Source organism: Helianthus annuus, chromosome 12 (genome assembly GCF_002127325.2).
Source record: "Helianthus annuus cultivar XRQ/B chromosome 12, HanXRQr2.0-SUNRISE, whole genome shotgun sequence".
NCBI lineage: Eukaryota > Viridiplantae > Streptophyta > Magnoliopsida > Asterales > Asteraceae > Helianthus > Helianthus annuus.
The window spans coordinates 9,654,198-9,678,969 of record NC_035444.2 but is presented as its reverse complement, the minus strand read 5'-3'; the positions used below and the strand labels follow the sequence as shown (position 1 = coordinate 9,678,969).

General features: G+C 37.8%; 1 protein-coding gene, 1 long non-coding RNA gene and 1 other non-coding gene across 3 annotated transcripts; 1 reads left to right on the top strand and 2 right to left on the bottom strand.

The window, feature by feature from the left end:
* Nucleotides 1-3,906: 3,906 nt before the first annotated feature.
* On the bottom strand, nucleotides 3,907-4,612 carry LOC110892402. Its single transcript, XM_022139568.1, has 4 exons — nucleotides 4,538-4,612; nucleotides 4,362-4,439; nucleotides 4,212-4,298; nucleotides 3,907-4,134 (listed from the first exon to the last, which is right to left on the bottom strand). Exons 1-4 carry the CDS (start codon nucleotides 4,610-4,612, stop codon nucleotides 3,907-3,909), a joined length of 468 nt encoding a protein of 155 aa, XP_021995260.1.
* Nucleotides 4,613-5,716: 1,104 nt separating this feature from the next.
* Nucleotides 5,717-9,849, top strand: LOC110894034. The gene is made up of 2 exons (XR_002566074.2): nucleotides 5,717-5,890; nucleotides 9,638-9,849. It is a non-coding gene; the product is annotated as an uncharacterized LOC110894034 (long non-coding RNA).
* A 12,413-nt stretch (nucleotides 9,850-22,262) lies between these two features.
* Nucleotides 22,263-22,369, bottom strand: LOC118485272. The gene has a single exon (XR_004875577.1). It is a non-coding gene; the product is annotated as a small nucleolar RNA R71 (small nucleolar RNA).
* Between the last annotated feature and the right edge of the window lie 2,403 nt (nucleotides 22,370-24,772).

The window sequence follows — 24,772 nt, the reverse complement described above, 5'->3', positions numbered from 1 at the left end:
TGATTTGAAATTATATTAATTACCATAAATATGATATCCCTTACCAGATATTCATTATCATAAACTATGGAAGTATGGAATAATTATTTCTACATTTATAATAATTGAAATCCATGTAATAATTATTAAAAATATTAAAATAAAACATAAGTAAAAATAGTGAGTTTGAAGTAGAGAATGCAATATGGTATCAATTGGAACTATTTATTAGAAGTTAGATTATATATGTTACTAAGGATGTATGGTATTTGACCCGACTTAAACGGTCGGGCATTGAGTTTCTCCGTTACTTATCGTGTTTTATGATATTATTTATTATTATTGCGTACTAAACCAATTGCGAGGCCTCGCATAATGTAGTTTACACTACACCGGGCTGAGTGCTTGTAAAGATAACCCCTAACTGGGTCTGGCCCATTAAGGTTAGGGGTGGCTCATGTCTTTTATACATGTAGCCAACTACATTTTCGTAGGTGTGAAAGGAGATTATTCTCCTAGCAGCCGTTTCTACTCTCCCAAACTTCTATCATTTTCTCTACTTATAGATCTAGATTCAAGAGGAAGAACAATTTGGTTTCTCGGTATCTTTTAGAATACGGTTCAAATTATGCAGGCGATGTCGTGTTACTTCATTGGCGACATTCATAGGACTCGAATCCATGTTCAAGTGGTTAAAAGCTAAGTTAGTATTACAAACTATATCTTATTTATTTAAGTTATTCATATTTTATTGATGAAATCCACACGAAAACAAGCTATTTTAAAATTTGTTTTAAATTAGATATATAATAATATATATGTTTTATATTGACGTCATCCAGATCTTAAACCCGTCAGATCGATCCGACCAGTGAACTAATAAGACAATCGGTTCGCTACTGCTAAGAGGGTGCATTACATGAGTGAAACTGAGAAAGGCCAGAAATGGCGATAAAGAGGAATCAAAGCATAAAACTGACGAAATCGCCTTGATCGGTTCTATTTTTATCTATGTTTCATTGGAATTATATGTCACAAGCTTTTACGTCTATTTTTTATATTTTTAAAGTCTCGTCACATGCGGATCCTAAATACTAGTTGATAACTTTTTTAACGGCAAAAATCATTTTTTTTACTCCTGTGGAACTTGATCAACCCATGACATCCCTAACTTAGGTGCTCCTAGAAGTTTTAGTTCACCCGTTAGGCCACCAACCCCAAAGGTAAATACTAGCTGATAACTATTGTCATTTGCTTGTATTTCTTATTGGTCATAATTAGATGCATGTTAGACAACCTGTAAGTGGGTTTTTTGGGGCGTTTTTTAACCCCAAAACGCTAGGTTGACCGCCCCCGGGGCGTTTTGTTTCGATTATGGGCTTGGGCTTGGGCGTGGCCTTTAAAACGCCATGAATTTGAAAGTTTTCACAATACGACCATTGCATCAAGGGTAATAAAATAATGATTTTCACTTTTTTAATTCCATTTTTTATCTATATAAACCCTAACTCAACCCCATTTTTATATACTTTTCTCTCATTCTTGTAAACCACTTTCTTGTTTTTATAAAAAAAAATATCATGCATCCATTCCAGCCTCCTTTTGGTGTACCGTCTCGACCTAGCAACCCCAATTCATATCGCAATACACCACCCAACCGCTACCAACCTACAGTTACCAAAACATTGACCCGAATATGATGGGGTACACGCAAATACTAAACATGCCCCACCAATACTTCCAAGGGCCACTCAGTTTTGCATCTAATGTGAACATAAGCATGGGCGGTATGCATGGTTCCCAAGAAGACACAACTGGAGCGCGAACCCGAGGGCTCTCAACGTGGAAAACGCTCGCATAAAAAAGGTTCCTACCGCTCTCCGTTCGATAAGGAGCTCTTAAGCTTGGACAAAAGACGAGGAGTACATTCTCGCACGGCTTGGCTCGACATCTCGGAGGATCCGGAAGTTGGTAAGTGTTATTTTTATAAGTTGTATTTAAAAAAAGAGTATAATAATATATATGTTCTAATTTTTATAGCCAACTATCAAACACCGCCCCTTTTTAGGGCTGGCAATTCTGACACGAACACGATAACACGACACGAACCTACACGAAGTTAACATGTTTCGTGTTTGACCTTAACAGGTTTCGTGTCTAAACAGGTCGACACGATAAGACCTGTTTAAATTTCGTGTCTAAACAGGTTAAAACCCGTTAACCTGTTAAGACCCGTTAATGACCTGTTTATAATTTTAAATTAAAAATATATCAAATATTGGGGTGGGAACATGTAGAGTCAGGGTATACCCAAAATTTTGAAATCAATTCCATTCACACTTCAGTTCACGCTCCAAAAAACCAAACAACCCTAAATTTCCTTCTTCACTAACTAGTTCTATACCCGTCCGGTGGACGGGCATATTAATGGTATAATATAATAACTATTTTATTATTTGTATTATAAAAGAAAACATTATTTGTTTAAAACAAAAAAAAATGTGTGAGTTTTTTAATCGAAATTGTTTCGTATGCTATGCCTTGAAAAACATAGCAAATAAAGGTTATTAACAATTTCAATATTACATTTATTCAACTCCTGTAATACACGTGGTTTTAAAGATTTATAGATATAACTTTTTATTATTTAATATATAAATTTATATTTATTCAACTCGTGCAATAAAGAAGATTTTTAAAGATATATTGTTTTATTATTTAATATATAAAATTTATTTATTCAACCCGTGTAATACACGGGGTTATAACCTAGTATTATAATTATAGTAGTTGAAGATATTGATTTAAAAATTTCAAAATTATACGAATTCAACATACATTATCACATTTTTTTTCATTGAAGTTCAGCTCAAGTCCAATTCGTTAACATATTATTTTATTAAAAAAAAATAATTTAATCCCTTTAAGAAAAGAATTATATTTATCATGGCCTTTGGGCTTATTATTCAAATTAAGGTCAAATGGGCTCATAATTCTTTTTCTAAACAAATAAGTTGGAGGTGTTACAGTGGGCTTTGGGGCTTTGGTCTGCTACACATATATGGGTGTTCCGAAACCCTAACCTCTTTTTCTACAAACCTCATTCCAAATTTTGCCCTAGTTCAAGATGTGCACACCTCCAACAAAACCTCACAAGCCTCCGCCTAATCAGAACTCCAAAATCTCGCTGGAAATCAAATCGTCATCATCTCGGTCGTTTTCAGTCATTCAGATCTAGGATTTACGGAGATGCCGCAAGGAAAGTGGTTGTGGTGTGGTTAAATCTTCAAGGCGAAGATACCACAGCTCCAGATTCTTAAAGTTTGCAAGGTCAGTTCTTAAAGTTTTAATATGTATCATGTGATTTATCTATTTCTGTTGTGATGTACACATATAGTGATTTGTTACTGTTTTTATTCATATTTGGGTAATCAGTACTAATTTTTTCGTGTGTTTGATGAACGATTCTATGTAAAGTGTGTATGTTGATCATGATTATTTTCCATTTATCAATGTTGTACGAGCTAGGGTTTTCGTGTTCATCAGATCTGATGTACGGCCTTAAGGATTTCCCTAAGAGTATTCCCTAAGGGATTCATACTCTTAGGGTTTTCGTGTTCATCAGATCAGATCTGTTCTTTAATTATATATTTAAAAAAATTTCTAGCTCTTATCTTCATCTTTAAGAAAAAAAATATATTTTAAAATTATTTTTCTTCTAAAAAATTAAAGTATTAGTCAAATCTCTATCCATATAGGGAGGAGATCTGGGCTCTTAAAGGACATGACCTCAAACAGTATCTACTAAACTTTTGATTGTAGTTATGAGAGTAAAACTTCATAACAAATCAATCCTTTTTTGTGAGCGAAATTCTGGAATTATATCATTGTATATACATAATGGAAAATTTTAAATCATGAAAAGCTTTAGACGGAATCGACTTGAACAACTCGTTCACGGGTACGTATTTCAGCTCGTGGAATTTTAGATTTCTTCCAAAAACTCTCCATTGAATCTGCAGTATCAGCCATCTCATAATCGGGATTTGGATCATCTTCGGAAGCTCCATGATCGCTGCTGACATTGATAACCTCTTCCCAATTCCAGGTGGCAAGAGACTCTAACCTTTTGTTTAGCTTGTCACACTTTCGTTTCTAAGATAACAACAATTTAAAAAAATAATGTGGACATAAAAAATAAAATATATTACACTGCTAAAATTCAGATTTACCTGCTCACTGATTTCACGTAGAATTTCTGAAGCGGTTGGACTTGGCTCTCCATCACATTTAATTATCTCAACTCTTTTTATAGGTTTCTACAAAATCAAAGTACATCATTAGATATCACTTTTACAGAATTTCTTAATATGTTTACTTACATGTGATTCGAGGTGTTGCTGCTCTTCGACTTCTTCGGTTTTGGGATCATCTTTTTCAACTTGGTAAGTTGGCTCCGTCTTAAATAGAAAAGATAAAAAAAGATTATAAAGTAGAAATTGTAGGTAAATATGTAGAACTGGAAAAAAATACATTACATTTAAATATGTTTACTTACAGGTAAGTCAAGGTGTTGCTGCTCTTTCTCGTCGGTTTTGGGATCAAAATTTTCAACTCGGTAAGTTTGCTCCATCTTAAAATACAAAAGATAAAAATATTGTAAGGTATAAAGGTTTAAATGGAAGTAGGTAAATTTGCAGAATTGACTTACGTTTGGCTGCATTTCTTTCTTGATAATAAACTTCATCCAGAGAGCAATTTTGAGAGAAAGAATAGTTTGTTTTTTAAGCTATCTACATCTTTATATAGTTGCTTTTAGGGACAGATTTTAAATAACTTCTCCCCATGATCTACAAAATAACTTCTACCCATGTTTTCTGTGTTTTTTTTGGATGTTGTAAAACTAATTTGGACAATTTGGAGGGAACTAAAATTTTGAAACTTGGTTGCAGTTAAGACTTTAAATAATTTAGACAATCTGCAGTTTTTATAAAATAATTGATAATTTAAGGTGAAAACTGTCCAGTTCGAGATACATAATTTTTTGTTCCTTTTAATAATCAGTTCCAACTTTCAGTGACGGTATGTTGTTTATATAAATATAAATTTTTATAATTTAAAACTTGCAGTTAGGCTCTATATTTTTATGGTATATTTTTTTTTTTTTTGGGTAGAATTTAACCAAAATATTATGCACCTTCACTTAAAAATTATTAGACTTAACACTTTCATGTAGCTGATTTTTTTTGCAGGTATCATTTCATGGCAGCAAACTTGCAACACAATGTTTAGCTTTCAATAAAGTTTTATACTTTTTACTGTTTTATTTTTTATAAAATAACCCGTTGTAAAAAAAAGGTAAAAGTTATTGCTGTTATATAACGTAGTACCTTTTATTGTAAATTAGAACATGGGGTGTCAGTTGTGATGATTACCAAGTCAAATGCAAAACTGGAACCCCAAACATACAAACTGTTGGTAACCTCTACTTCTAGAAGGAATTTAGTAATTTATAAAGATTTTTTATTTAATTTTGTTAAGTTATTAAAATCAGATCGTGGCCTGAATTTCAGGTGAAAATCAAAATGGGATTTAAAAAAGTCAACTTTCAATCTTAATAACTGCTCATGCTTTTTCTGAATTATTAGGGCCAGGATTTAATCTTATTTTGATCCAATGGCTAAGATTGCATTTTGTTCTCTTTGACTTTAAGGGGAACATAAGAATATAGAATTCAGTCGCCGGTGCCGTTCACCCCTACGACCTTCATCGCCGACGCCGCTCACCCCTTCGACCTTCATCGCTGGACATCGGCTAATCGAACCTTCATTGCCGCTTATCCCTTCGGTAAATCATCGTCATCGTTCTTCACAGTTAAGGTAAATCATCGTCATCGTTCTTCACAGTTAAGGTAAATCATCGTCATCGTTCTTTAAAACTCGTTTTGTACGCTAATCGAACATTCATATGCTGTTCAAAAGTCGTCTGGTCTTATTATATGCTTTATTGCTTTGGATATAGTTGTTGTTCAAAAGTCTTTTAGCAGCTAACATGTTTATAGTTAAATTAGATTACCCAATGATTATTTCTATACAAGGGATGCAATGCAAAGTTGAACCATTGTCACATATTGACCAGTTATTTCATCTGCATAAATTTAAGTTAGGCACTTGTAGCAAAAGAACATGGTCAATGTGTCTGCTCATGTAAAGACCATCATGAAAATAAGGAGGATGTGATGAGCAGATATGTCTCGTTTTGTAAACCTATGGCGACTAAATTTTCACTAAACACGTTCCTTAATCGCTAATTTCAAATTTGGAATAACAGGTCATGTTCGTGTCTTAACAGGCCGTGTTCGTGTCTTAAACAGGTCATATGATATGTTGGTAACATTTTCGTGTCTTAACAGGTTATTTCGTGTAACCTGTTTATTAACAGGTTCGTGTTCGTGTTTGGAAAATCTGATACGATAAGATTTCGTGTCGTGTTCGTGTTTACATGTTTCGTGTTCGTGTCTTAACAAATCGGGTTGACCCGATATGTCAGCCCTACCCCTTTTTGGATTAAAATTCTAGAAACCTTTTTTAAGGCCATGGGTAAAGGAGATTATTGGGACAAGGATTCGATATCAAGCAAATGGACCGATATAAGTGTCAATCATGCGTTTCAAATAGTTTTCCAACGCATGAGGGACAATTGGGGTAGCGATCAAAGTAATGCAGATATATTAGCAAAAGCGTTGGAGGAGTTCAACGCAACGAGATGGGTATTCGCGTACATGAAGTGTTGGGAGCTTCTACGTGGAAGTCCTAAATGGTCTAACGTATCAACCATGATGTCTAGTGGTAGGCGTAAAGCGAAAAGGTCCAAAACCTTCTATTCGGTTGATCCAGAAACACCCTTTTCCGTTGCTCGAAAGATCGATTTAAACAATCCTATTAATATTAATGAGGATGATGAGGAAGTGGAGTTGCCTTGACCGCCCGGTAGAACAAGTGGGGAAAAGGGGGGAAGAGCGGAGTCGTCTTCGGCAGGTGTCAAAATGAAACAAGATTTCGAAGAGATGAACCGATGACTTCAAGATATAAGAGACCTTTGCCATAGGCGTCCAAGAAGCGAGGGAAATGGAGAAAGACATTGAGTTTATGTCTAAACCGATCGATCACTTCCAAGGAGAAGCGTTGCTCCTAGCTCAAATGCGTAGGCAACAAATCCATGATAAATACGGACTTTAGAGCTATATTTTTTAAGCATTTGTCGGTTTTTTATGTTTAGTATTTTTGCATGTTTCGTCTTTAACTTTTAGTATTTTCGTTAAGAGTAAATTACAAGTTTTGTCCTTTATGTTTGTACCAAATTGCAGGCGGTGTCCTTTGTCTTTAAATTTGACGAGTTTTGTCCTTAACGTTTCAAAATCCTACACATTATGTCCTTTAGCCCTAACTTTGTTAGATTTTTCTGTTAAGTATAGTCATGTGGCCTGCACACAAGGGCATTCTTGTCATTTTACTTACCCAAGGACTATTGTGTAAAACAATTTATATTAAAGGACCTAATGTGTAAAAACCATTTATATATAAAAAAAACCCAATTTATATCTCCTTCCTCATTTCACCTATCAACAGACTCAACATCATATGCCACCACCACCACCACCGTCTTCATGTACACCATCATATGTTGCCACCACCGCCATCTTCGCCACAACCACCATATGCGGCCACCAGTCCACCACAACCGCTTCCTCCACTGCACATACCAATTCCACCGCCGCCTCCCCCTGCAACTGCGGTCAGGACACCTCCTCCAGTCCGTTGAATGCTGATTTTTCCGATGTTTGGGTGGCGTTTGGGGCTTGTGATGGGGTAAGGGTGTTCGGGTGCGGAGGTGTAGAGCTGAAAGGTTTGTAGTAAAATTGGGATTATTGACCTCAAATTCGTACTGGTTTTGTTTTTTTTTTTTTAGTTTTTCTGGTGTGGGTTTTGTAAAAGTTGTCTTTATCATGGGTTTGTGGTAGAATTGAGATTTGGGTATGTACAATCCTCCGGCGAATCTCCGGCAATGGAATAATAAGATATCTTCATCATTAACTACGACAGTACTCTCAAATCGAGATAGGCTTCGATTGTGAGTTCCGTTTTTATCATTGCTGCATCTTCTGAATCACTGAAGTGTTTTCTTGCGGTGTTTAGGAGTCCCGTAGTTCAAATTTGGTTGACGGTGGTGGAGATTGGTGGTTGCTTATGGTGGTTGTGATGGTGTTTACGGTGGTGGAGATTGGTGGCAGGTGGGGGTGGGTAGCTGTAGGAGTGGCTAGTTGAAGAAGAGAGTTCCATAGATAGAGAGAGGGGTTTAACATTTAGTCACTTTGAATTATTTACTCAATAGTTTCTGGAGAGTAAAATGACAAGAATACCCTTATGTGCAAGGCACATGATTATATTTAACAAAAAAACCTGACTAAGTTAGGGCTAAAGGACATAACGTGCAGGATTTTGAACCGTTAAGGACAAAACTCATCAAATTTAAAGTCAAAGGACACCGCCTGTAATTTGGTACAAACATAAAGGACAAAACTTGTAATTTACTCTTTCGTTAATGGTAATGTAATTTTTATTTATTTAATGAAATATTATTTGTTTTAATTTTCAAAATAATAATAATAATAATAATGATAATGATAATGATGATGATGATGATGATGATAATAATAATAATAATAATAATAATAATAATAATAATAATAATAATAATAATAATAGGGTAATCATTGCAAGGGGCATTATAGGACATTATACCACTACACCATTTTTAACTTCAAGCCTCTTTATGCCCATTTGCTGACTAAGCAGCCACATGTTGTATCACGCCCAAGAAAGGGGCTTGAAGTTCACCCACCACTACACATGGTTTTAGTAGGTATTGTTCTATGTCATTTTATACCACCCTTGAGAAAAAAAAAAGGGTCTTGCTTATGAATGGAGGTGAAGTATCATGGTCAGATGATACAAATTTGCAATTATAAATGATATACTTAGAAGTGTAACAATGGAAGTAAGCTCCTCAGCATCATACTAAAATATGGGTGTGAGGTTATTGTCCATTTGTTGAGATTTTATACATGGTTTTGGGAACTCAGTCTGGTTCTATGTAGGGAAATATAATGAGGCATGAAAAATAAATATTGCTAAAATATATGTTAATTTGTTTGAAGACATGATGAGTCATGAGCTCATCGTAACAAGAATGAAAGCATGTGATGATGAGGAGACATGCTTTTTCTGGTACTATAGGTTTTGCTCCAAAGTGAGCCTCGGGCCATCTTTTTTGCTTTGGTTACAGGTCAGCTTACAACAGATACACAAGATGTTATATTATTATGTATGACCTACACATATACTAATGTTGATTGATGTTGCTAAACAAGGTGTTATTGCAAAGTTGGAGTCTAGATAAATCACTTTTTGTACTCCATCATGTTTAGTATACAACCACTTTTGTTGTTCTTTGTAACTGCAGCAAATCTCCCTTTATGATTATATGCATACACTTGCATCTTTCGATTTTTAGCCAACTTGACCCATTATTTTGTTTTCATTTTTCTTTTCAGTTATGACTTCTTAAGTCTTAACTCTATGCATTGGTTGTTTTGTAGATTGAAAAGTTAAACGGGGTTATTAAGGAGCTCATTGAGTACAAGGAAGAAGAAAAAGAAATGTTAAATGGAATTATACGGAATTGATGACTGAAAAATAAAAAGATAAAGTGGAGAAGGATGTTATACTCAATAGGATGACGAACATTAAAGCTATGTTAAAAATTATATTTCGGAGATAATAAACACTTTATTTTGAATGTTTGGATTTAGATGTTTATTGTGTTGCAATAATTAGGGTTATTTGATGTTTTAGTAATTTTATTGTAATGTTGTATATGATTTTGAAATTTTTATAAATGGTTACATTTTTTAAGTCCTACAAGTATAGAATATGTCCCGGTATGGGCTAGAAAGTTTGGTCTTATGGTAGAAAAACTGGTACGGTTGGTGGCAAAACTTGTAGCATGCAATCGCAAAACGGTGGCAATAAGCCCGATTGTCACAATATTTTTTCTCTTTTTGTTGTCGCAATGATCTGGTCGCAAAAAATAGCAACGGTCGCAAATAGGTGATAGGTAAATTGCGACATGTGGTTTTCTCACCAACCTTTTGGTCGCAAAATAGCAATTATCGTTGTTTTGTGATAACAAATGCGGTCGCATAAACCCTATTCTCCAGTCGTATAAGCAATAGATTTAACTGAACTAGAGAGTGCAAATTCACATTCTAAAATTTGCACAATCAATATGATCATAATATCTACATTTCTTGCATTTATAAACAAAAAGGAAATCAACATTAGAAAATGAATTACCACGTACCCCGGTGCAGATAGAAGTTTAGCTTTTGATCTACTAGCAGAAAAGCAGTAAGGTTCAGTGCGTGAGTATGAAGGAAACGCCACGTTTTCCATCATAAAGTAACAATCCTTTATGTTGGAAAACAAATTTATTATGGATGATAGAACATAGATATGTGGCATAATGTTAGAAACCTTTATATGTTCCTTTCCATAGGTATCACAATTTGCCGAAAACTTTCTACTATTAGGATCTAAGTTTTAGTTTGTATTTTTTGTGTGTGAATAAATGGAGTGTTTGATGAATTAAATGAAGTATAAATGAGAATGATAAGATGAATTACAGCGGAATTAAATGAACACACAAACTTGGAAAGATATTATATTGTTTTCTATAATAAACCAAATACAAGTTTGATTATACACTCCCCCTCAGCCTGATCACACAGCTTTCTGTTTGTACAAAAGGATGTAAGGTGATGACTAGATATCTAATAGGCGAGATCTATTTATACGGGTACTGACATCTGTTGGGTACTAACACCTGTTCTAAGACATACAAACATTGTTATACAGACAACTGTTCTATTGGTTGACCTCTGTTCTTTAACCTCTGTTTGTTGATTCCAAATATCTGTTCAGACCTAAACAGATGTTTGGTCTTTTTCATCAGTGCTTTAACCTTCAACATGGCTTTAGCCTTAAACAGACTTTTGGTCTTCTCCAACAGAGCTTTCATGTCTTCAACAGATGTTATGTTAGTGTTCAAAATTCACTATCTTTGAGGAGAGATGATCACCATAGCTTGCTTATTTCTTGATTAGGATAACATGTTTTGGCTTTTGATATCATCTGATATTTTGTAGGTTCAACAATCTCCCCTAGAACAGATGACGCCAAAACTTGACTTTATTAGATTAACCTTTATTTCTAATTAACTTCTCTCTGATCTGCCCTTTGAATTGTAATTCAAATTTCATTGAGAGGTAATCTTCTGGGTCCCTTTCAAGTTCAAGACCTAGTAGGTCTTGCAGATCTTCACCCCTTAGGCCATATGTAATATTCATGGAGATCATTTGCACTTATCCATTAGCTCTGAGCAAAGTCAATTCATGGCTTATCTTATTAGATTTCTAGTTTAGAATTTTGGAGCTTTCTGATTTGATGTTATCTACCGGTTTAAAGTTTAGTTTGTTTATAAGGGATTCAAGTCATTCTTACTTCCCCCGATTTGATGCTAACTGCCTCAAAGGAAGTCCTAATAAGCTTGAATCAAGTCCTCGTAGTATCTATACACTGAACGATGCAAGAACTTTACCCAACCACACTTCTAACCCCTTTCCAGGCAGTTAACGCACTTTATATAGACTGTAAAGACACGAATGACTGAATCAACAAAACATGAAGAGATTATAGAATAAAGTTCACTTCCAATATAAAAAACTAGATATTAAAGTCATTAATACAAACCCAATTAAAAAGTTAACCAAAGCTTGGAAATCAAAAATAATACATAAATGACTTGTCTTCACCAAGTGATGTAAGAGATTAGCCAAGCATGGCCTTTGTTTGACAAAAACTCTTACGATCAATCTTGGATGCCGAGACTACTACACACTCTAAAGATGGATGATGGATGAAAGTGGTGGATGATGGTGGTGGAGTGGTGGCAGGTGTGAGAGAAGTGGTTTGCCAAGGGATGGATTGCAATTGAACCAAACACCCATATTTTGTAGCTGGAAACAAACAGTTTACACGGCCCTGTGCCCGTTGGGCACAATCCCGTGCCTCCTTCTTCTTTGTCTTCATTTAATGAGATGTGTCAGTCTGTACGCTTGCACGACCTCGAGTGTCAACGGAACAGCCGTGTGGCCATTGTACTTGTTGTACTATCTAAGATTTGCAAATCTGGGAGTTGACCACGACCCGTGTTCATAGGATACGGCCCCGTGTCTCTTTTCTGCCTCTGTTTGTCTTTTTCTTTCTGGAATCTTTAGTGGGGTACGACCCCATAACTTAAAATAATGTTATAAAATAGTATTTTTGCCAAATTTCGTGCTAAAAATTATGCTCTCATCCCAACAATTGAAGCTTTTAAGCTTGAAGCTTCAAGCTTCAATGGAGGTTGAAGAAGGAGGAAATGACTAAAAGTGGTAAAAACAAGGTTTAAGGGAACCTTTTTAAGAACCTACCCTTTTTGGTATGTGTGTGAGATCTGGAAGGATCTTGGTCTTTTAGGAATGGGTCCAAACATTCTCCTCATGGTTAACTTTATAGAAAGTGAAAGCACGTCGAAACGGCCCCATATCGTCTGCAATGAATCAGAGAATGTTGTCCGTTAGTGATACACGGGCGATGTCGAGGTAGACACGACCCCGTGTTTATCCAACACGCCCTCATGTCTGGAGAGTAGATGCGGCACGACCCCATGTGCGATGAGCACGGTCCCGTGTTTTTAGGGTTTTATGAAGTTTCATCGGAATTTTTAAGGAACCGTGTTTTATCGAGAGGTTCCTTACTGGTTGGGACAACACCGAAGTGCTGAATGTACCTTAGGTTCCGGCGAGAGATACGAAACGCAAGAGGTTGTCGGAAAGGAAGAAACCTAAGCTAAAAGTAGGAGGGCGAAATCGTCCTTTATTAACCTTTTCCGGGCTCTTGTTAAAGAAGGTGTGAGTCGACTCGCTCTGGTCTAAACCGTTGATGTGAAATTCACGACGTTAAGGAGTCCCTCATTGCGAGGCCGATACAGGGATGACTATTGCCTTCGTTTTCGCAAGGGGTTAGGGTATATTTGTTGGCCTTGGTGTCTATTCCTGAATGTGGCTCCATCGAATCTCCTTCGTTTTTGTTCCTTGATGAATATCGTGCCTTCATCATGGATTCTCTTTCTTAGAGTTTTTTTGAGAATCCTCTTTTCTATTTGACATAATTCTTCCGAGCTTATGTCTCTTATGGAAGAGGTTTGATGGAATTCAGGTGGATGGTAATTATCGTTTTTACCCCCTCCCCCCATCTTAAGGTGATCGTCACAAGAAAACGAGAGGTCTAAGTAGTGGGGTTGAAAATTTAGAATGAGACATTCTAAATCTTCATGAATTCATGGTTGCCAAACAAGGTTTAACCGTCAGGATCAAACGGTATTGTTTTCTTAGAAACTTTTGTTAGGGCACGGGCCCGTGTGATTGTCACACAGCCCCGTGTTGCAGCTTCTGTCTGGCAGAAAAAGTTTTATGTTACTAGGGAGTTGGCACGGCCCATGTGTGATCAGGCACGGCCCCGTGCGAGATCTGTAGAGAGTAAAAAAATGAAGAAAAAGAATAAAAACCTTAAAGGAAAATTAAAGAAGCATAAAAATGATTAGGCCGTCGGTTTTAAACTTTCTTAAAACCTTTGTGTCCCCGGTAACGGCGCCAAAAACTTGACGTGAGCGAGGGTGTGTAAATTTTTAATATATTTTAAGTAGTTTTTTACTTGTTTAGCAAGCTTTAAATTTATAAAACACGATATAACACTATCACTCTCTACAACACGCTTAGGGCAAGTACACCCATCGTTGGCGTAGTATAGTTAGTGATGGTAAGATAAAGAGGTCGTCCAAGGACACGAGAGCTTTTAATACCGGAATATTGTCAACTTCAAGTCTAACCAAATTTTGAGAAAAGATTTATAAAAAGTAAAATAAAGAAAGAAACTAAATAAATAAAAGAAACAAAGACGCAAGATGAATCACTTGGTTCCAACTCATCTTTTATGTATCATTTGATGATTTCTGCACTTTGGGCTTTTTAATATATTATTTTAGTTATAGTGGCATGTCCCACTTTTTGAGGCAACGCTACCCTCAGCCATATTGGTCTGAGTCAGCAGGGATACATTCCCGCAAGGCTAGAATATTGAAAGATAATTAAGTAAGTTATTAATGCAAAATGTGGAATGTCCCTCTTTTGGAAGCAACGCTACCCTCGGCCATATTGGTCTGAGTCTTGATGGGAAAATCTACATTGTCATATACAGACTTTCTTGGAATTGAAAAATCATTCTCTCTTAGTGCTTCCAGCTTTTTGTAGTTGTCTTCAATTGTAGCTTCATTCCATTTTGCCATTGACCGTATAGTTCCAAATTGTGCAACAACCATTTACTCTTTCATTCTATTTAATTGTAAGGCCCTTTTGTCATTTGGCCTTTTACCAGCCTTCCAATTTGGAGGTATAGGCTTGATCTCTAGGTTAAGTAGAAACTTTTCTATCCCTAATATTTTGTCTAGTAAAGCTTCAGTTTTCCAGCCTGAGAATTAAGCTTTGGTTGCTTTGTATGGCTTGATCTTCATGATATGGTTCAAATAATCTTCTCTCAGTGTCTTTCTGAGGTCAGCATTAATGGTTGGTGCATGAGAAAGTTGATTACATATGTCTTTTGCATAGTCTTCCAATGCATTCACTTTCCTAAGTTCCTGAACTGAATTTGCTTGTCATCATCCCCTTTGCTTTTCTCTAAAGTTATCCTTTCAGCGTGTTTCAACTTTAATTTCAGATACTCTTTGACATTTGTAGGCTTTGGAAAGTTTTGCAATGCAGGAAAGGTTGGTTGACTAGAATCAATGGTGGAGTAGAATGACTGTATTTCTGATCGACAACAACCTTAATAACTTAACACTAATTCACCAGTAACCTTAGCTAGGAGCCAGCCATTTTAATATGTTCACCACACAAAAAAGCTAAAAACTTAACATTGATTAATTCTAAGTGGATTCCACCCCGAGCAATAACTCGTGTGATATGATATTCTCTAGCCATTTATCGTTACTCGTATTTATTTTCTATCTTTTATTTTATTGTCTACAAACAAAATAAAATCAATTAATTAACTAATTAGTAACAAAAGAAAAGTTAAGTAGTAAAAGTCATGTCCTTTGGTGTCACACCCCGACCACGTTAAAACAACAAACCGTGGCGGAAACGTCGGGGAGTGTTGTAACAGAATCATCATTTCACAACCATGGATACAAATGTTTCGAATTATTAAGTAATGTACATTGTCTTTAAACCAAAACACACATGCTACACATTGTTTATAACTGTTTTTAAGTCACTAAGGCCTCATCCAGGTCCTATGTGACACAAGCTTCCTAGCAAGCAACATCAAGCAATACCACCTGAAACATATGTAAAAATAAAGTCAGCAAAGAAATGCTGGTGTGTACATAGGTTTTATGGGAATATCGGATTCATGGCTCGTTTATATGTTGCAGTACCTCATTAGACTACAAGAGTCAAAAGTACAAATCTCGTTTTGAAAAGTGTATTGCAACATAATTTAACCAACTCAAATCAAGGTGGTTATAGTATATAAAATATCGTAGCCATGATTCTTAACCCAAAAACATTTGTTTTAGTAAAACAACTCGTAAACATCTCGTAAAAACTCGTTAATAAAACTCGTATGGTTTATATCGTTCCGAAAACCTCGTTGTGTGACATCGTTTCAAAATCGTTTCCCCAGTGAACTAAATAATGACACGCAATGTAATATGATAGAAGCACTTATATATAAGATGTACCAGCGGCATATCTACCATGATTCTATCATACTACACCCGTTCCATTATCTAATCACCACCCAAAACCAATCGTTTATCCAAATCGTTTAAGTCGTCTCAAACCGTTTAACTCGTCCCAAAATCGTATTCGTTTTAATTGTGAAACTACTTTTGGTCGTCTCGCTAATAACATTCAAACCTTTGTGACTCGTCAAACTCGTTTCTCGCATTAACAAACCACCAAAGGGTAAGTTAACAATCATCAGATTCGGTCGTTACCTACTTAACCCCCACACATAACCATGGGTGTAGTCTGATAACGGGATTTGTCAGATCCTATGGTACCATAACCTAATACTGGTCGGCTTGATCAATGCTAATGAATGTCATTCGTTATGTAATCACAACCAACAAGTTTCGTTCACATTATCGAAATCGTATTTAGTTTAATATAAACCATCTTAATCGTTTTTGAAAACATCGTTAAAATATCGAAATCGTTTTAATACATATGAATCACCCCAAAACAATTGAAAACAGTAAAATAGGGGAACTATGTACTCACATTGAATGGAAAGGTATCCTTGATCTAAAGAACTTAGCGAAGCTCAGGCAAACCAAGGAAATTCAAGTAGTACCTAGTAATCGGATCACTAGTAAATAAATCGACACCTAATTTGAAAGATCGGACAGAATGAGGTCTTGTAAACCAAATGAGTGTAGGAACTCATGTGATATGGTTTAACAAAGCCTACATTCTAAATCGGAACCTAACCTAAGTGCTTTCGACCCGTTACGGCCCGTTTAGGTAGCTTACGCTACTTTAACGCGTCGTTCGCGTAAAACGCGTTTGAGACGTCTAACTAGTCCTATGACAAGTATTATATGCCCTAACATGTTTCTTTATGTTGCATAATCAGTTATGTGACAATTATTTGGGTTACATATTATGCATGAAAAGGGCATTTTGGTAATTTACCTAAGGCATATGAACTACCTATCATACAACTACTTAAACTATGTGACCATAAGGTATAACCTCGGAAGGTTATTCCCTATGCAACTATGGTCACTAAACATGCTTGGTCGGATCCTAATGATCGGCCAAATGGGTCGAGTTCGAAAGTCTAAGCAGTGGTTTAGACCGCTTGACTTCGACTCTAAACAAGCACTAAACTAAAAGTGACGAGCTAAGCATGTTAACACATGCTTAACTAAATTAGAAAACAGGTTTTGATATCAAAACAAAGTGTTTTGATACCAAGAGTAGTTTGGTTGCAAAATACACTTAAATGCGCATTTGACCGAAACTACGACTCGTCACTATGCCTAGTCAACGTGGTAATCAGTAGGTATAGTCACTAATGACTATAACCATCGTGATTACGCTCACGTTGCGAAGTTTAAACGAACTTCTCGTTGTCCATCTCGTGGTCAAAGCAGAAAGTCAAACACTGTTTGACTTTCACGCTAGGAAGCGATAAAAGAACGAAAAAGGACTTACAAAGGGTCCAAATAGATTTAGTTCTAAGTATTCTCAGGTAGGTAGTGAATAATCACAACCACTTAGAGAAATCTCAGACCAAATGTGAGGAAAATGGAATGGGAACATGGCCTTATATAGTTTTTCGCAAACCATTAGGATCATTTCTTGGAGAAGAGGGAATGATCTAGGCCTTACAAATGTCAAAGAATGATTGGGGGACTTGTTCTCCACACAAACCAGCCCATAGCATTGAAAACCATTGATCAGAACCATCAAAATCGAGCTAAATGACCAGATTCAATGTTTCTGATCTGCAAGTCTGACACGGGCCGCGTAAGGATATGGCTAGGCTCACGCGGGCCGCCTGACCATCTTTGGCAGATTGTCACATTTAGCCCCTGAACTTGTAAAACTTGCATTTCGGCTCATTTTTGACACGTTTAAGCCCCGTTAACCTCATTTCAAGGCTCTAAAATGAAGTTAAAGTATTGAGAACTCAAAACATGCTCAAGAATATCTCGGATGTCGGTTCGTTTGGTCGTACGGTTGCGTTGTTCGCTTAATTATGACGGAAGTCATAACGAACGCAAAAACCATCCAAATTGAGCGACGAATGGAATTTTATCATGCCAATCACTAAAATAAAATATTTTAATGATTACATAAATTTTTGGGTGTCCGGATACATTCAGAACGTAAGATATGCGCGAAAATGCAAACTTATGCACTTTTTGACGCTTTTAGTCCCTATTGATCAATAAAGTTTGTTTTAGCATACCGAACCCCTCAAAGCCTATTTCTAAGCTACGTAAAGGATATTTAGGGTATGTTTAACTTATGATCAAGTTCTGGAATGTTTGTTACTATACAAATCGGTATAGTTTCGCAGTTTCACACAAATAGTCCCTTCGATCGAACAAACTTGTTTTCGACACACCAAACCATCCAAAACTTATTTCTAAGTTATGTGAAGGTTACTTAAGGTATGTTAAATCTATTTCACTATTCCAGAGTGTTTGTCGCATTAAACTAACTGCCTTTACGCACTATCTTGCGTATAACTTTCCAGAAAGCGATTTAAAGTTTGAAATCGGAATCGAATCAAATCGTAAAATCATCAAGCATAAATACACACATAATAGCACCAAAACACATTGTTTTATTAATAATTAATATTGTTTTAAATTGTACATCGATTACAGAGCACAGTTGTCACAGTCTCCCCTACTTTAGGAAATTTCGTCCCGAAATTTTAACTAGAGGAAACTTGTGAGAACAATTGCGGATATTTCGTCTTCATTTGGTCCTCACATTCCCAAGTAAACTCTGGGCGACGTTTGGATTCCCAACGAATTTTGACCAATCGAATCCGTTTGTTCTTCAGCTGTTTGACTGTATGGTCCGTTATCTCCATAGGTTTCTCGACAAAGTGCATCATTTCATCGATTCGGATCTCGTCGAGAGGAATGTGAAGATTAGCGTCAGCTAGACACTTTTGCAAATTGGACACGTGAAAAGTCGGATGAATATTTCCAAGCTCTGGAGGTAGCTCTAATCGATAGGCAACCTTTCCAACTCTTGCCACAATCTTAAATGGTCCAACATATCGGGGTGCAAGTTTTCCTTTCTTTCCAAATCTCACCACTCCCTTCCAAGGTGACACCTTGAGTAGGACATGGTCTCCGACTTGAAATTCTAGGGCTTGCGTTGCATATCCGCATAACTCTTTTGACGACTTCTAGCTGTCGCAAGATTATCGCGAATTTTCTTGATTTTGTCTGTCGTTTCCAGAATGAGCTCAGGTCCAGTAAGCATAGCTTCACCGATCTCATTCCAACAGACAGGTGAACGACATTTTCGATCGTAGGGAGCTTCGAATGGTGCCATATTAATGCTAACATGATAACTATTGTTGTAAGAGAACTCGATCAATGGAAGATGAGAATCCCAGTTACCACCAAAGTCTATCACGCATGCTCTAAGCATATCCTCCAAAGTTTGAATCGTCCTCTCAGATTGTCCATCTGTTTGGGGATGATAAGCAGTGCTTAGATTTAATTGGGTTCCCATAGCAGATTGCATGGCCTTCCAAAAATGAGATGAAAATCGAGCATCACGATCGGATATGATGTCCAAAGGAACACCATGTCGAGATACAATCTCATCAACATAAATCTTTGCAAGTTTATCAGCAGATAGATCCTCGCGAATCGGAATAAAATGAGCTGACTTCGTTAATCGATCGATAACAACCCATATAGCATCGTGACCTTTAGATGTTGATGTGTGTAAAATGCAACATATAAATCACATCAATTAAGGCATAAAACTAACCCTTTTTGAGTACTAATGTTGGAAAAAGAGTGTTTTTGTCTTCCTTTTGTATTTTCAGGATAAAATGAGCTCAAAATCACAAAAGAAGCAAAAAGACAACTAATTCTAGCATAAATACAAGAAAAGGAATAAAAGTAGACTGCCCGGATCCTCAACGGCACCTCCCAAGGCAAAGAAGAGAAAACAGAAGACTGAACACGCCCCGTGTCCAGCGAACACGGGGCCGTGCCCAGGAAGCAGCAGAAAAGACAAACCAGTAGAAGCTTCCATTGCCCACCACGGGGCCGTGTCCAGCGGGCACGGGGGCATGGTGAAAGTACAGCAGGCGCATTAATTGTAATTGCGAATTACAATTAATGAAGAGAGAGAATGTCAGACGGGCACGAGGGCGTGTCCAGCGGACACGGGGCCGTGCCCAGCCTTCTGTTCAGCCTATAAATAGGGGTGCTTGGTTTCATTCCATCTCATCCCTTGGCACACCACCTCTCTCACACTTCATCCACCACCCACCACTACCATAACACCATCATCCACCACCATCATCCATTGTCCATCATAGAGTGTGTGAGTCGTCTCGGGATCCAAGATTGATCGTAAGAGTTCTTGACAATCAAGGCCATGTTTGCCTAAGTCTCTTACATCACTTGGTGAAGACAAGTGTTTAGTATAATACTTTTTATTTTTAATCTTTTGCACTTTTTATTTGGTTTTGTATTAATGACTTTAATAACTAGTTACTTATGTTGAAGGTGATCTTTCCTTATCGTTTGTCCGTGGTGTCTTGGCGTTATTTTACTGTCTATATAAAATAAAAGATTTTCACCATTCATATCTCCACGGTCTATATGGAGGTATGTTGGCTACCTGGTCGGGGGTTAAGGGAACGGTTTGGTAAGGGTCTTGCCCTTGTTCAGCGTTTAGAGGTCCTGCTTGGGACCTGGGTCAAATTTAGTTGGATCTCCTTCAATGCCCATAGGTATTGGATGGCGGGGATCCAAACTCTTTGACCCCCTCATAAGTTAACTACTATTAATACTATAACCCGGCTATTTAGGACTGTATCCCTGCTGACTCAGACTACTTAGCCGAGGGTAACGTCACCGCCGAAAGCGGGGCCTACCACAATTTGCATTAATAACTTAATTCATTATCTTTCAATAATCCGACCCTTTAGGATTGGATCCTTGCTGACTCAAACTACTGGGTTGAGGGTAACGTCGCCTTCAAAAGAGGGGCCTACTACAATAACTAAGATAATCTCTTAAACAAGTGCAAAAGTGCGAAAATAATCAAAGGTTATACTAACACACGTGTCGGATCCAAGTGATTCATCTTGTCTATCTGTTTTTATTTTTATTTTATTTTTCAGCATTTAGTTAATTTTTATTTTTCTTAGTTTATAACATTTTTCTCACTTTTTGATTTGATTAGACGTTGAGGATAAACCGGTATTAAAAGCTCTTGTGTCCTTGGACGACCTCGGTATCTTACCAACACTATACTACGTCCACGATGGGTGCACTTGCCCATATGTGTGTTTAGTGTTAGTAAATATCGTGTTTTATAAATTTAAAACTTGGCTAAAAGGGGCTTAAATATACATCAAAAATATACCACACTTCACGCACATCAAGTTTTTGGCGCCGCTGCCGAGGACACAAGGATTTTAAGAAAGTTAGGAATCAGCGGCCTAATCATATTTTTATTTTTCTTTAATTTTTTAGGATTTTTTCTTAGATTTTCAGCTTCTGCAGAGCTCAACACGGGGCCGTGCCTGGTCGGACACGGGCCGTGTTCAGCATCGTCACTGGCAGTTTTTGTTTTCCAAGTTACAGAAGGCTGACTATGGGGCCGTGCCGGTGCAACACGGGGTCGTGTCCAACTTCCAGTAACTGGGATCTGGAAAACAATCACTGAAATTCCGACCACGGGCCGTGTTCACTCAACACGGGGCCGTGGTGAACCTTCTGACCAACATTCTTTTCTGTTTTTATTGCAGGACTTGGAACCCGACGCCAACCTCACGTAGTGTATGAGCTCCAGTTCCAATAAAGACATAAAAGAACCACTAGAAGAACCCGAACGCTTTCTCAGAAAAAAGTTAAAAGTCAAAAACCAAGAGAAGGTTTCGGGTGATCCACCTCCAATGGCGGACCAACGTACCCTTATGGATTATCTACGACCCACCGTAGGTAATCTAGGCGCCGCTATCAATGCTCCGAATGTCGAAACCAATAACTTCGAACTTCGGCCACATTTGATACAAATGCTCCAAAACTCCGCAACCTTCCATGGGCTTGCGGACGAGGATCCCCATCTACATATAACTAATTTCTTGGAAATATGTGATACCTTTCGGATCAATGGAGCATCAAACGACGCCATCCGCCTCCGTATGTTTCCCTTCTCACTAAAAGACCGAGCGAAAGCTTGGCTCAACACCCTCCCAGCTGGATCGGTAAACACCTGGGATGAACTAGCCCAAAAATTTCTATATAAGTATTTCCCTCCTTCTAAAACTGCTAAGTTAATGGCTGAAATTAATACATATTCACAAGAGGACGGGGAATCCCTATATGAAACTTGGGAAAGGTTCAAGGAGCTATTACGCAAGTGTCCCCATCACGGCCTCGCAATATGGCAACAAGTATCCACTTTCTATAATGGATTGTTGCCACACACTAGGCAGACACTTGATTCTAGCTCCGGGGGACTTTTAGGTAATCGACGCCCACACGAAATATATAATCAAATTGAGGAAATTGCTCAAACCAATTTTCAATGGCACACCCCCCGGGGAAATAAGTCTATCGCCCCGGGCGCCCATAAGGTCGATGAAAGCACTTCTTTACAAGCCCAAATCGAGGCTCTTTCTTCAAAGATAAAAAAATTGGAAATGACAAAAACAGTCTCGGTTATGGCTTGTGAAGGGTGTGGTGGGTCACATGAAAATTGGAGTTGCATGAAAGAAACAAACGATCAACAAGAAATGGTAAACTACATTGATAATAGACCTAGGCCGTCGGGTCCCCCAACGGGAACTTACAACCAAGGATGGCGAAACCACCAAAACCTTGGTTGGAGGGAACCCGGCAATAGTAGTAACCAACAAACCCAACGAACAAACTTTCAGCAACCAAGAAATGAGTCACAAAATTTCACTCAACAACAAGGTGGACGAGAAAGGCTCGAAGATACTATATCTCGTCTCGTCTCTGACACTGATAAGAAAAACTCGGAAAGATTTCTACAATTAGAATCTAATTTTAGAAATCAACAAGCTAGCATTCAAAACATAGAAAAACAATTAAATCAAATAGCTCAAAACTTTTCCGAGAGACCACAAGGCGCATTACCCAGCAATACCGAAACAAACCCAAAGGCGCAAGTTCACCTCATCACACTACGAAACCGCACCGTAGGGCCTGCAGAAGTGCCACCGCCAACGGAAGAAACAGTACCGACACCTCTGCAGGAGAAGAACTCTCCTCCACCACCAGAGCCGACCAAGGCTCCTCGAGTTCCGTACCCCGGTAGGTTAATTCGTCAAAAGGCAAATGAGCAATTCGCAAAATTCGAAAGTCTGTTAAAACAATTGCACGTCAATATTCCTTTTATCGAAGTCCTAACCCAAATGCCCAAATACTCTAAATTCATGAGGGACTTCCTTACGCATAAGAGGAAAATTGAAAATTTGCAATTAGTTAATTTAGGCGAAGAATGCTCTGCCCTCGTGCTCAATAAACTTCCCCAAAAGAAAATCGATCCCGGAAGCTTCACGATTCCATGCTCAATAGGGGAATCGCCCGTTCGCAATGCCTTAGCCGACCTAGGAGCTAGCATTAACCTCATGCCCTCGTCAATGTTCAAAAGGCTCGGCTTGGGAACCACGAGCCCTACAAAAATGAGCATACAACTCGCTGATCGATCCGTCAAATTCCCACAAGGTGTCATCGAGAATGTCTTGGTAAAGGTAAGCAGATTCGTTTATCCAGCTGACTTTGTCATACTCGATATGGAGGAAGACACCGAGGTCCCCCTTATACTAGGGAGACCCTTCCTTGCCACAGCCCAAGCAGTGGTGGATATGAATGACGGGACACTCACCTTGAGGTATGGGGATGATGAAGTGAAATTCGGAGTTGGGAAGAGAATAAAAGATGATGACCCGGTCAATTACATGAAGGTTATTGATTCGAGCTTGGATGCTGCTCTCCGACGGTGTAACATGGGACGCCAAGCATCCCACTCAGAAAATATATAACCTCGAATCGGGTCTAGCCAAGGACCCTTATAAACGTGGCGCACCACGGAGGCATTCCGCGGAACTATCCTTAGTTTAGTTTAATCTTTTAGTCTTATTTTGCAGAATAAAACACACTCATGGTGGTAATGGATGAAAAAGGGAACGAGAAAAATGGAACCATGCACGAAGAACAGAGCAACCCGACACAAATCTCCATCACAGAAGGCTCAACACGGGCCGTGCCCAACCAACACGGCCCCGTGCTGAGCCACCTGCAGGAAAACACCCAGTTCAGGTAACTGGACACGGGCCGTGTTCAGCGGACACGCCCCCGTGTCCAGGCTTCTGTTTCAATTTTCTAATTTTTGTTACTGGCACTTGACCACGGGGCCGTGCCCGGTCACCACGGGGCCGTGTCCAGGATGCCAGTAACAAAAATCTTTGCTTTTTAAACCACTTTTACACATTCTAATCAACCAAAAACCTTATTTTTGGACACATTGAGGACAATGTGTAATTTAAGTGTGGGGGGGGGGATGCTAAAACCTTGAATTTTGCAAATCCTAAACACAAGCCTTACACAAAACTCTATTGGAACCGCTAAACACCCCAAATTTTTTCAAAAACTTTTTCATTTTTTTTATTTTTATTTACTTGTCTTAGTTTAAGTTGGGAATAACAAGTTCTAAAAAGGTTATATTTTTACAAGTTTACAACCGATAGCGTCATGATAACAAAGAACCAACATAAGAAAATTATGAAACGGCATAACAAGTCTAGTTAAAAAT

Excerpts from the sequence above, each read along its gene's own strand:
- LOC110892402 (XM_022139568.1), bottom strand. The coding sequence starts at position 4,612 with ATGGAGCAAACTTACCGAGTTGAAAATTTTGATCCCAAAACCGACGAG. Across the intron at positions 4,440-4,537 it reads AGCAACACCTTGACTTACCT|ACGGAGCCAACTTACCAAGT; the intron begins GTAAGTAAACAT and ends TTTCTATTTAAG. Across the intron at positions 4,135-4,211 it reads TACGTGAAATCAGTGAGCAG|AAACGAAAGTGTGACAAGCT; the intron begins GTAAATCTGAAT and ends TTGTTATCTTAG.